General features: G+C 41.1%; 2 protein-coding genes and 1 long non-coding RNA gene across 3 annotated transcripts; 1 reads left to right on the top strand and 2 right to left on the bottom strand.

Moving 5' to 3' along the window:
- Positions 1–2,909: 2,909 nt before the first annotated feature.
- LOC135677825 (MYB-like transcription factor EOBII) lies at positions 2,910–4,292 on the bottom strand. Its single transcript, XM_065190234.1, has 3 exons — positions 4,031–4,292; positions 3,828–3,957; positions 2,910–3,341 (listed from the first exon to the last, which is right to left on the bottom strand). The coding sequence occupies exons 1-3, from the start codon at positions 4,191–4,193 to the stop codon at positions 3,047–3,049; spliced, it is 588 nt and encodes a 195-aa protein (XP_065046306.1). The 5' UTR covers positions 4,194–4,292; the 3' UTR covers positions 2,910–3,046.
- A 1,640-nt stretch (positions 4,293–5,932) lies between these two features.
- On the bottom strand, positions 5,933–8,408 carry LOC103989221 (galactinol synthase 1-like). The gene is made up of 4 exons (XM_009408022.3): positions 8,005–8,408; positions 7,528–7,848; positions 6,612–6,746; positions 5,933–6,500 (listed from the first exon to the last, which is right to left on the bottom strand). Exons 1-4 carry the CDS (start codon positions 8,311–8,313, stop codon positions 6,282–6,284), a joined length of 984 nt encoding a protein of 327 aa, XP_009406297.2. The 5' UTR covers positions 8,314–8,408; the 3' UTR covers positions 5,933–6,281.
- LOC135676919 (uncharacterized) lies at positions 8,210–9,074 on the top strand. The gene is made up of 2 exons (XR_010514469.1): positions 8,210–8,333; positions 8,453–9,074. It is a non-coding gene; the product is annotated as an uncharacterized LOC135676919 (long non-coding RNA).
- The last annotated feature ends 4,664 nt before the right edge of the window (positions 9,075–13,738 follow it).

The raw sequence follows: 13,738 nt of genomic DNA, 5'->3' as shown, positions 1-13,738 counted from the left end.
GACCGATTCGAAGACTTCGTTGTGGTTTTTATAGGTTTTGCATCTTTGAATTTTGCTTAGCAGTGACGTCTTATATATCGCACTCGATGGTATAACTTAATGTGCAGAACTGTGGACGAGCTGAACAGTCTGGTTTCATCGTATTCTGCAGATGAAGCGCTTTCAGATAAACCTGTCAACGCTCCCACTGCAATCCCGACGATCCTTAGCCCCGTCCACTAACAGCCTTTCGTTGAAGAATTGCTCTCAAACAGCGATCAATGACGTCAATTCTAAGATGAACTAAATATATATCGCCTGACTCTTTCATTGCTCTCCAGCAACCATTTCAATAGCTCGCCGGTGTGGCACAGCAGCCAAATGAAGGGGTTGACCGGAGGCGTGGAAGCCAAGCGGCATCCCATGAAGCTGAGTGGGTGTTAAACGATATAAGGTCCCGAAGCATACGCAGAGCGTCCCTTTGGTTGAGTTCAAACTGACCCAAATCCAAGCCAAAATCACTCAGGATCCAACCTAATTGGAGTCAAAACCTGGTTTATGACAGTGCTTGGAGTTTTCAGATCTATGCATGAAGATCAACGGTTGTGTTGTGATCATCCATGCTGATTTGAATGGCCCAATCTCCCATCATCTTAGTAATCTCATGATATCTTTCTTCCATGGCTGCAGTTTCTGTTGCATTTCTGCAACTATTTTAGTACTTCGTTTGAAGAAGATGTAAAATACAAAATTTGTTAGGGAAGAATTCTTCTTTCTTGTTCTTCTTTTGATCCACTGTCTGGTTTATCCAAAAGAATATTTAGAGAGAGAATTTTGAGGAGAGTGTTCTGTTCTAGCATCCTTCACTTTGTGCACTTTCTTAAGAACTAAATAGAGGATTTGTACTGGTGGTGTTGAATAACCTGAACATGATTGCCTTCTGTTACTTCCCTATTGAGCTTTCAGTTTAGCATGTCAAACCAGCATCCCTGCTCTGCATGAATTGGGATCAAAGACAAAACTTTCATGTTTTGTTTAGGTAAGGTCTTTTTGATTTAGTCTGGAGTTATATCAGTCGATTCATAGCAAATCAGAGTTAGACTATCAGGGCAGTGACATCAACAAGAAATGATGAGTAAAGCTGTCAAATCAGGAGAAATAGATGAGTAAATCCATGAGCCTGTGCTGGTGGTACAGGATTGGCTAGCTGCATGGTCCTTATGAACGACATGGCCTTGATATATGATTGATGCTGGTGCAGATGTTGCATCTCCAATAACAATGAGTTAAGATAAGGACAATTCTGAAGATTGTACTTCAAGATGTTAAACATGTGAGTCGGCATCTATCACTCATGTGATCAAATAGAGAGAGAGAGAGAGAGAGAGAGAGAGAGAGAGAGAGAGAGAGAGAGAGATTTATGGAAGTACCTGTTTCCATTTGCTCACAGTACATGTACTGTTCTTGCTTGAATGGATATATGAAGCTATTAGGGTTCAATCTTCTCTTGCTTCTTATCTCAAATGTTTTACGACATCAGGCAATGCTCATATTTAATATTGCAGTCTTCTTCGTAGTTGTGTGTCTAATGCACATAGCACAGCTGTGCCTTCTCAAAGAGAAGCTGTGATTCAAACAGGGAGGTGAATCACGTATCCCAAGCAAGCTTTTAGACACTGCTGTAAAAGGCCAGTCTTTCTTGTAGACTCGAACAACCAAGCCAAACCAACCACAGGCTTTGAAGCACATGCAAGATAAGGAAGAGTTCACAGCCACGAATCATCATCCCCTGTTGCTTCTCTTTCCAAGTCAAGTCCTAGTACTCTCATTCCTCGCTTGTGGTCTCATCTTCTTCCAACTCATTCCAGTGATGGAGACCTTTGCTATCCAAGAAAGCCAAACGTGACACAAAGCACATCACCCCCATCTCACACACCTCACTTTCAGACAACATAGGGCAGGTATAGACTCCATCAAGTGAGGCCACCCCTTCCAAAGGCAGTAACTTCACATGGCCACCTTGGTGAAGCCATCGGCACATCCAAGGAAAGAGATGCCCAACGCTTCCTGAAGTAACCAAATCGAGCATGTGCCAACCTCGGCCCTTTGACGGCGCCATCTGCCTCAGAACCCATGGCCAGGAACTCCCCGGCCATGGCTCCTGTTCTCCACGGGGATCAAATTCCTGGCTCGCGGCCATTGACGTCGCTGTTAGGAGCTGCGGACCACTCGTACTTCTGTCCTCTGCGTGCACGTGGTCGATTAGGTCGGTCGGCGCCATCGTCTTCCAGCACCTAAGAATTAGTCCCATGTACGAACACTTGATGCCCATCGATGCTCGAAGTGCATACCTGGAATGTCTTGTCATGGTCGTATCTCGCGGTTTCGCAGTCTATGGCAACGATTCAAGCCAATGTCTAAAACGAACAAATAGATAAGGAAGAAGTGTTTGAGTTGCTCTGCTTCCATCTTTTTTTACTCTGTATGTCACTCTTCTCATTGAGCTGCTCTGCTTTCAACGCCAGTTCTCTCTCTTCTCGATACAGGAAACATGATTTACACCGACAGGACTGCGATGCCTGGCGACAGTACTTAACGTATGCAAAATAATTGCTGAGGCAATCGTGTGGTTTTGCGGCGAGTATGACACCAGCAAGAGTGAACATATGGCATTAGAATCTGCACGTTGCACTTGTCTGGGGAGCCTCAGCTCAGGGAAAACAAATAAGAAGCTAATCAGATGAAATGTTTGCGATCAAATTCCATTCCAATCAAGTACAGAAACACACACACACACACTTCTCTCTCCTGCTTCGCTTCAGATGTTCACGAATTAGTACACAGTTTGGCAGCTTGAAACGAAACAATCCGTAAGAGAAAACATCCATGAAGATTATCTCAAAATAAATTAAGTTTAATCATTTGTGCTTTGTACAACAACGGACAATAACTTTGCAGCAGTATTACCAATCAGAATCATGCTACAAACAAGCTCTTCCATCGTTCATATACATATCTCTAGTCCATAACATCGCATGATTTATTTCATATAATCATCATCGGGTGATTACATCGACCACAACTCGTCGAACGTCCAGAAGTTGTCATTAAAATCAATGAAGAATTGAGGTTCGATGCCATCAGTGTTCATGATAGCCGGCTCATCAAGGAGACTTGGCTGAACTCTCCCAGCATCGGCAATGTGTGTTTGGCTAGTGCTGCTATTAGCTTCATCAATAAGAATGGCATTCTGGAACTGAGGCGAGTCACTCTGTTTCACTCTCTTCTGTATTCTGGTCCTCCAGTAGTTCTTGATCTCGTTGTCTGTCCTCCCGGGCATTTGTCTCGCAATTTTGGACCACCTTATTGGAGAAAACAACGGCATAATTAGCTAGGGCTGTACAAATAAATGGAATTTATAATATATTGCTACAACAATCAATAAACTACATGCATGTATCTGTCGGTTCTTATTCTTGGACTCGTCAGTGATGCTGACATATTACAGCTAGTATGACATTACTCTGTTTCTTCTTGCCATTGTAATGATTAGCTGCCATATCATGTTTGCCATGAAGTAAGGCATGAATTGCCACACAAAGAAACAAGCGGCATCTGAAACTTACAGTAGCGTTTGCACATTCCTCTGCAAAAACAGAGAGGAAGAGAAACTAGACTTTGCTGATTTCTGTGCGTGTGACTCCATTCACGTGCTCACTTGTGGCTGAGCATCCTGGCCACAAGTATGTGTTTTCCATGCGTGTCGTGCTGACCTTCAAGACCACTAACCTTGCGAACATGCAAGAAAACATGGGCGTCCCCATGGAATCTTAACGCTGTTGGCTCACCTGTTTCCCCACCTTGCCTGGAGCTCCATGATCAGGAGCTGCTCCTGCGCCGTGATGTTACCGCGCCGCAAGTCCGGCCGCAGGTAGTTGAGCCAGCGAAGCCGGCAGCTCTTCCCCGTGCGCTTCAGTCCTTCTCAACGAGCACCAAGCAGCAGTGAGAGGCAGAGGAATGGAAGAACGGCGACCGTAGACACACGACGTACCTGCAGAACGCGCGAGGCTGTTCCAGACGCCCTCGCCATGGTTGCCTATGTAGTTGACGAGGATGAGGTCCTCCTCCATGGTCCACGGCCCTTTCCTGACGTCGGATTCTTCGCCTCTGTTCACGCTCTTGTTACTCATGTTGCTGTTACCTTTCCCGTCCATGGAAGAGGAGGGAAGAGGAGAGATAAAAGAAAGGGGAACGACGCAGGGAGTGTAACAGGAGATATGGGGATGGGAATGGTGAAGGAGGTGGTTGCAAGGCTTTATAGAGATGATAACATGATTGTTTACACCAAAGACACTACTGCCCCATTTATAGAGAGATTACCAGTTCACTGCACGAGCAGCCGAAGCATGTCACCTGTCTCTCTCTCTCTCTAGGTTGAGTGTCGAAGGAGATGAAGCAAACTTTACAGTGCGCACACGTGTCTGTCGCACGCGGGTGAAGGAATCTTCGGAACCAGACCTGGTGTTGGGTCCCACGGTGAAAACAGATAATATGATTAGTCTTCGTGTGGGCCCGGCGTGAGCGTGGCGACACGCACCATGTGCGCAATAGAACTTCTCGCGGACACTTCCCCTATCGTAATTATAACAGCCGATACAATAAAGATAACATATGTTGTACATAACATGGATTATAAAGGAGGTTTCCTCACCGTTATATATCGCGTGACATCGAGGAAACCATCGATGCTTGCCGCTCCTCCCGCCATCGGCTTCGGTCGCCTCGATCTCATCTTCCATCCGACCCCGCTCACCCCCACCGGCACACATCGGAATCTGGTCGGTCTTATCCTCGTCGGCCTCTTTAGAAGGTTCAGTTCTGACTTTTCCCTTGTCGTATCTAACTCATTTACATTCGATTTCTTGGAAGGAAGAGTAGTTCTGATACCCTATCTCCAACTCCTTCGATCTTGTCGTCATGGTTGCGAAGGGGTTTTGACAATTGGTATCATTGTCGAAATGACAGTTTGTTCTTTTCCGGCCGAAATTTAGCAGCCCTCTGCGGTTGCAATCGAGTTGCCCAAACCCATCACTTGGTCAGGGAAGATAAGGTGTTAGCAACTGCGGAACATGACCATCTTGGTCGGTCTAAGCTTTGGCCCATCAAGGCGAGTCCGTTCTGTTTCTTGAACCTTTGCAAAGGCTTAGGTCACATTTGAGAAGTATATCTGGTGATCAGGGGGCAATGAGCAAATAACGGGAATGGTTTAGGCTTCGATTAGGAGTTACTGTTGTTTGGAAGTGTTTTCATGTTGATCGATTTACATGACATATGGATATATGAAGCCATTAAAAAATGCAAGAACCTTAGTTGCTCATAGAACAATGTGCTTCAATGACAGTGCCAGTGCTGTGTTTGTGGGATCTGAAATTGACACTTTGATATTTCAGCATCCTATCAAAAGGTTGTTGGAGAATTAAAGATTTAAATCATGCAATCAATGTTGTAGTAAGAGTAGACATTTAAATATAAGTTAGAAATCGAGTCTAACGAAGCAAACTTTGCTCTGCCATGAGGATGCGTGGCCCCTTTGTGAAGATTGTTCCCCCTTGATTCGTCCTATGGTACAACCCCGATATTTGTGGTGCCTGAACTAATCGGAGCTTTTCATTTTTGAACTATTTAACTTGGAACAAATACCAGTCCATGAAGTAGCTTCAAGTAAAAAACCGAGGCTAGAGTTTGATAGCATTTATCAATAGCATTTGAAACAGAGTTCCTTATTTTTCACTATTCACATGTTTCTTCATTCAAAATCAATGAAAAGGTTTCCTTTCCTTCCGTAATGACGGTAACAGAGGTGGTTCTTTTGAATGTTCTTGTTTAAGTGTAATGCTTGGCATTCTTATAAACTAGAACGTTTTTTATTGCAACAGAAAAGAAGCTCATCAAGTATGGGAACTGAACCAATTAGTTATCTTCTATATAAAGAGAAGCTTACAATATATATATATGGATCTAGAAACATAGAGCAACGCATTTTGTCACCTTACGAGCTTTAACTTTTACTACTTTGCTGGTGCATAGATATGCCTACACTCAGAAACGGACAATGGGAAAATAAGTGGTTAAGGCTGCTATAGATTTTATAAAATCAAGGGATAAAACTACAGGGAACCTCATGATCAAGAGGATGCTATGGTTAGCTACTGATAGGTGTTGAAAGGTGGAGTGTTTATAGAATCATATCATATTCTTTATATCTTTCATAGTTGCTCTTGTTTCCCTCCCCTTATTCTGTCTTAGGCAGCAGAGGGTGCAGAGATGTAGTTGATATTGTTTTCTGACATGGCCACCATTATCGAAGAAGGTAAGCAGGTCTCTCCTTCTGGGACTGCATCCTCTGCAGCAAAGTCAAGAGACTTATCATTGTAAATACCCCACCATTTTGCTACTAACATCTTAATATCCTCCCTGTCCATGTTGGCTTCCTTTCCAGTATACCTCCAAGGCTTGGAACCCTATATCACCATCATTGGAAAGCAACAGCAGGTCGATAAATACAATATTAATTTGCGGAACGTTGGATTATGATGCTGGTACTTGTGATAAGTGACTAATGTAGCACTTACCGCGGCACAATAGTGGACCACCTTGACATTTTCAAGCTCAACATTTTCAGGGTGTCGCCATAGCATGGCTAGAACCAGATTGTAGATGAGCGGAATTGGCTTGTAGATTTTCTCGAAATACATGTTCAGGAAGTCCTACAAAAATGAGGTCAGAAATAGAGTGAAAAATACATGGTTCTTAATATTTTCCAATAGACTAAATCGAATTCCAGTTATCCTCATATTTGTCAGATAAGAAAAACTGTCGATGCTAACTCTACGCAAGGAAACCACCGATGTCATTGTCATAATTGTCACATTCCCTAGCTTCGTAATCTCTATAAACACCATTAGCTGTAAGGAATATTTGCACCAGTCGGAAGAGATAAGGCAGGATGTAGAGAATATATGGTCAATTTTTATGCCACATGTAATTGTTGAATAAGAAAAAATGTATAGTTTTGTTGACTTAACGGTACTTCCCTATGTCCAAGGTTAGAAAGACTCCTACCTCTTTAGGGACTGGAGCAAGATGCTGGTTATAGGATAATGATTGTGTGGATCTTACATAATGAAAGCATGTGTTAACCTGTTTCCAGATTTGCATGGTTCATAATTTTGTTACCTACCTGGAGTGGGTTAATTTTGTGATATCTCAGGTGTTTACCTAGAAGTAGAAATTAATTAAGTAGAATAACTAAATGAACTGTGTTTTTGTTCTAATCATTGTTACGGTTGGACTATCAGATTGTTTCATTTGCATGTCTAGTTCTTGATCTTTCAAGTTTCAACTCAAAGTTCTGTTTGCGAGAATGTTCTTCTAATCTGGTCCACTAACTTATCTCCTTATCTTACTAGAATTTTTTAGTTATGTAAATAATCCTGTTCTATATTTTGTATCAAACTCCAAAAAATTTAACCCAGTTGGAGGACTCACCTGCTCCGCAAAGGGAGTAGGAGGTGTTGTCATAAGAGTCTCAAGAAGGCCATCGTAAGTTGGTCGAGCTGGTTCAGATACAAACATCCCTGCATTGAAGTACAACGGAGGAGGGGATCCCATCTCAGCAGGCCATGCCACCTTGTCCGGACACTGCTGGCAATAGCCAATTGAGTACTGTCGAGAGTGGCTCCATGTCTTCTCGCAGAAGCAGTCCATCACTGCATAGAAGTAGCCATCGGGCATGTCGAACAGGTGATCGATGTTGTCATACACTTGGATATCTGCATCTAAATATATTATCTTGCTGTACTCCACAAACTGCAATTAGCAGCAACCAAGGAGTCATCATCATTAATTAGACATCATTTGCGTAACTTTCTGTAGGGTTCAGCTTCCTCCGTATAGATACCCGAAGAGAAAGGGAAAAAGGAACATGAATGACAACCTAAAGAAGCATCGTTTCGGCTCACTTACATTCCAAATCCGCAGCTTGGAGTAGTTGATGACATAATAAGCCATGGCAAACTGCACTTGGTTCTCAGGCGGGTAAACGGGTTCGATCTCCCGAACAGTGCAGCCCTGGGCTTGAAGCAATCGGCGGTGAGCCTCGGGCACATCGGGCAGCACCGCCACCACCAAAGGGTAAGCACTCTTCACCTTTCTCAGGCCTTTTGCCAGCCCTACCACTCCCTTCACATAGTCGCCGTCCCCTGCCAGGAATGTTACGAAAGCTCTCTTCTTCACTTGGCCTCCAAACGATTCTGCAAGAGCACCGGAGGCCATGGAAACAGAGACTATGGAAGGTTTGTATGTTCCTCTCTTCTGATTATGGACAGCATGCCACCTTAAATAGATCAATTGAATCTATTAAGCCCTTTATTATCTTTATTTCTCTTTTACTTATTTAAGAGGATTGTAGCAGATGACTTCCCGTTTGTTGACAAATAGTGTTTCGTTGGCAACTGGAATGAACGGCTGTCGATCATTCAAAATGTGGTGGTTCTGCAGAGTGGAACGACTTGTGGTCAATCATGTTCTGTGGTAGAGGTGGAATTCGAGTTTTTCTGTGAAGCAGACTTGGAAGAAAGTTCCAGCAATTCTAGGAATTAACACGGTGCATTTCTGTGCTCTCTTATTTCTTTCTTTCAATTTTGTACTGCAAGTTCATCCCTGTCAAGTAACAGCACCAGAAGAAGGCCCAGCGACCACGGAACCCTTGGAATTTCTATCCGTTCCGGAGGAAAGGCCACCGCGGGCCGGTGTCCCGCGCCTCGGCCTCGTGGCAGAAGCACGATCGCGACACTGTGGTCCATCCCAAGTGCTCGACTGTTCCAATGGTAGGGAGAGGCGGCGCGGGCCGGTGCTTCTCTGTGATTGGTGATCCCCAAGGCAGACTCAAACCCAGGCGGTGAATTTGGAATCTTTTCTAGTCCGATCTGAGGAATATTATTTTCGGAAGGCAATTTTTGCCCAATGATTTGTTCCCCTTAATTTTCTTCTCTGCTTATGCAATTTAAACATTCATATGATTTGTTTGTGTTTTATATCTTTCTGAATCCAGAAAAAATGATTAACAATATCTGACCTAACCTCAAATCAATTCGAGTTGGATCCAAATATAAGTTAATAGTTTGATGAAAATTATCTATACTTGACTATGAAATATTGAAAGAAAAAGTTACGTCATAAGAACCATATTCTTGAATTCGTGTCATATATTGCAATCGTAGTTTCTTTTTTCCTAATGTCAACTATCGTTTGTATGTGTAGATGTATTCTCTAGTCTCGTTCATTTATGATAAAAGTTGTTAGAAAGTATGTCATTTATAATAAATGTCACATGATTTCTAGAGTGAAAGGGGAAAGAAAAATTGTTGGAGGCAATTGTAGATTGTCATGTAGAATATTTTATAAAATATTTTATCTATTTATAATTAGATATAAAAGTTTATTTCTAACATAATAAAAAAGGTGGGCTTTTGTTTTTTAACTATTCGCATCCGCACTTATACACATCAGGTTATTAACTTAGTTATTGGAGGGATTGGGTTGAAAAATATCTTTCGACCTCAGTTTTTATATATGTGACACATTGGGAACTTAATATTTTTACCTCGGAGGTATCTTGGACAACCTTGTGCATATGAGTTCGGACCACATCGAGTTGACCAAGATGTTAATGATTTCTTCCCTCATCATTTTGGTGCTAAAGGAGGTTTCGATGTTATATGAATGCTTATCCGTCGACCTTCTCAATAAACGCTCGAGGGAAGAGACTTTACTCTCAACTCATAGTTCTTTCACTTAAAAGAAGTAGCAATCACCCTTTCCGCATATAAATGCATCTACCTCAGCACAAACATTGATGTGGTATTGGCATCTATTCAATGACTTAGGCCTCTTACCCCCCGAGGATGATCCTGAGCCATATTCTCATCCTTGTCGATGTGTTCTTGAATCTCATCTAGTAAGTGCAAATCCTAACGGGCGTGATACAGATCATCATTCCACTTTTGCCCTAGTTACCCCCAACAAGCTATACCACCAACTCAATCACGATAATTGACTCAACTACTACTAATGCCGGCACCTTTCGAGGTTTCCCCCACCCGATGTGGGGTTGACATCCTATGAGCACTTGAGATCCATTGAATCGTCAGCTAAGGGGGCACTTTGGTCCCCAACCATAAAATTCAATGTACCACACTACCCTACCTGAATCCAAGACCCAATCTGTCATGGACTTAGGTAGTTTTGAGTCAGTCATACGACACTCTTGTGTGTCTGTTCGCAAAGCTCAACCTCCTCGAAACCTCTCATGGTCCCTTAGGACCTACAAAAGAAAAAACGGGTTAGAGAAAGCGCCTCACTCGGGATCCACAAGTAAACATTTCAGAAAATGGTCCACTACAGATCGAACATCTTTCACAAGTATCCACATGACATAACCTTTATTTACAAGCCTAAAACAACCTCCAAATCTAACTAAAATGAGACTGTTAAACCTTCGATCATCCCTCTACATGTTGTGCAGAGCATGAACAAACCAAAAGATACGAACATAAGCATTACATCGAACATCTTATTTATAATTTTATCGGTGATATTTCTCCCACTTATTCTTTCGATGTCCTCGTTGAAGCCTTTGCCGACACTATAATTCCTCATCTTTACTAAGTCTTCAATCTTCTGCTTCAGCTACACTGTGCCTCCTAACTCCCAACCACTCCCTGCCGCTATTTTTGAGTAGTCGAACTTTTGATCCTCAAGTCTCTAAACCTGCTATCTCGGGAGGAGAAGGAGAGAGGAGAATAAGAGGTGACAATCAAAAGAGGCTTCTACCTATGAACCATTAGTTTCCTCCTATTTATAGAAGTCTCATGTCAACATATCTTAATGGATCCTACCCTATTGGGTATTGGATCTTTATCCAACTACCCAAACCTCTTAGATTAGTGGATCTCTATCCAATAATCTCTCATTAGCTCTTATTGGTTCTCATCCATAGGATCAAATAATTCAAGGGCTTATTAGATATCTAATAAGATAGGGGCTCCGACGGATATCTTATATTTGAATCTCTACTCATCGCAATGCATATCATATGTGTGTGACCTCCTAGGTCCAATATAAAGTTGGTCGTAAGTTATACATATCAGAACTTTTTCTGGATAAGTAAATTATTATCTCCATAATAATTCACTTGACTCATTGATTACGGACGTACTAGGCCACTATGCCGTAGTCCTCATATGATATAGGAAAATTCAATTCATTGGATATGTATATCCTTAGTTACCATATACCTATTGTCTCTCATCTATCTAATATCCTAGAGATCGTATACCGGGTATAATGCTGTCAAACCCATATGATTTCTACTCGAGTCTCGCTCTAATCGGATTCTCCTAAAGAACTCTCTCTCTCTCAATCTAAATGACCCTAGCTATGGATTTGTCTGAGCAAGAACACATGAGATATTCCTCTCATTGCATCCAGAGCGGATGATCCTCTATCGACACTCAATAGTTCTCGTAAGATTGACTGTCACTCCCGATAACCAACTGTGATAGATTTGAAACTTCCAAACCTATAAGAGTGGAGTACTCATACAAGATATCATTGATGTCTCAAGCCTAAGGACTAGATACACCACTAGAACTATGGAATCGATGTCCAACAATAAGTCATCATCAACCATCCAGCATTCCGTAAGCGGATCAATCAGTGAACTCATTCTCCAATGAGCACTTGTACTATATCCCTAGTGTCCCCACACAAGTAGTTATGAGACTAGTTGCATCCATTATATAGATAAGTATGCAGTACATTAGTCTATCTGGTTATCTCGATGTTCCTCTCGAGTAACCTATGACCGAGATTATTTAGGATCTGTATTTAAAAACGAATCGGTCTCATTATCGTGATCTCATCACAATCTGATTCTCATTGCATAGATCCATGGACATCATAGTATATTCAAGCAACAAGCAATATAAAGTGATAAAATACTAAATAATAATAATATATAAAAAAACTACGTGTCAAGTCACATGTGTCATCACTCACATGATTGTCTTACAGGGCACTTATGACTAGCACACACAACAAACACAACACTGATGCACTTCCTCATGCAATGAGTTCTCTCCTCATGATCGCACCATCACGCAACAGTGGTTAAGAGAGGGGCTAGCCCTCATGCTATCTTCTCACACTAAGGAGGGGCTCACAGTTGGGAGAAGGATAAGAAGGAGGAGATAGGAGATTGACGACTATATGGTCTAGCCTATGACTCACGAAGCCCCAACTCCTATTTATAGAGAGCTCCTACTATTAACCCTAATAGATCTACTTTAATGGGTATTGGATTCTCATCCAATAACCAGTAGCTTAATGGATATTTGCTGGTCATAGATGCCCTACAAGCCAATCACGTAAGTGATGACACATGTGACATGATACACTTTTTTTTTCTTTTTATATTATTTTATATTTTATCATTTTATATTATTTATTACATATATTGCATATACGACAATCATTAAGATAGACATTATTGCTTCTTAAAATATACATAGAATTAATCTTATTAGGTGTACAAGTATTAGATTTAAACCTAACATTTTGTTCCTTTATCATAAAACATACAATTATCATGATCATTTTTTTAACAATTTATATATTTTTTAAACTAATTTAAAAATAACTCATGAAATATAATAAGTAATTTTATAGTAAAGTAAAGAGGTTTTGGTTGAATCACTTACCTCATTGTCGAAAGTCACAAAAGCATAGTTCACCACCTCTTCTTTGCCGAGATGCTCATCGTCTTCGGAGGTACTCGATTTGTCCTAAGTTGCCTTAAGTGTCTTCTTCTTCTTTAGCAACATCTTCTTTTTAAGTTTATTTTTATTTTTTGATTCTTAGTTTATGAACTTTTTAAACTTTGTTGTTAAGAGATCAAGTTCATCATCACTTGAGCTTTCGTTTGAGTGGTCTTCTTTTGTTCCAAGTGCAAAATCCTTTATGTTATAGAATGTTGTTATCAAGTTCATTATATATCACACAAGTCATTTCATATGTTATAAAAGACTCAATAAGTTCTTCAAGTGGAAACTTATTCAAGTCTTTTTACCTCTTATATTGCAATTACTTTCGAATCTTAATTTTAAGAGATCGTAAAATTTTATTAATAAGTTCAAGATTAAAAAAATATTTGTTTACATCCACTTCCGATTCCTCCTCACCTGAGGCCATCAGCTTCCACTACCATTCTTCTTTCAATGAGTGAAGATTAATTACTCTTACAAATCTTTCTCCTTTTTACATGTTCAGAGAGAACTTTTATAACCTCTTTCTTATACCTCACTTCTCCCTTTAAAGGAACTTCTAAATGCTAAGAAGAAGTGACCCTACGGTTTAAGAGAGATTACAACCTTTCCTTCTCAATAATATTTTCCTTCTTTCTACTCAATTTTGTGCTACACCAAGTAAGAAAGAGTGAGGTATTTATAGGCCATAAATTAATTCAAATTTGGAGCCAAAAAGTGTCTCATCCTCAGTTTTCAGGATACTGGCAATACCATCGCTTGACACTTTGACATTGGGCGGTACTACTGCTTAGTTTGATGGTACCACTACCTGATAGAGCCTCGGAGACTGGGTTCTAATGGTACCATCGCCTGATAGGGTAGTACCATCGTCT

Source organism: Musa acuminata, chromosome BXJ1-6 (assembly GCF_036884655.1).
Source record: "Musa acuminata AAA Group cultivar baxijiao chromosome BXJ1-6, Cavendish_Baxijiao_AAA, whole genome shotgun sequence".
NCBI classification, from domain to species: Eukaryota; Viridiplantae; Streptophyta; class Magnoliopsida; order Zingiberales; family Musaceae; genus Musa; species Musa acuminata.
Note: the sequence above shows the minus strand (reverse complement) of the source record. Positions and strands in the feature narration are given on the sequence as shown.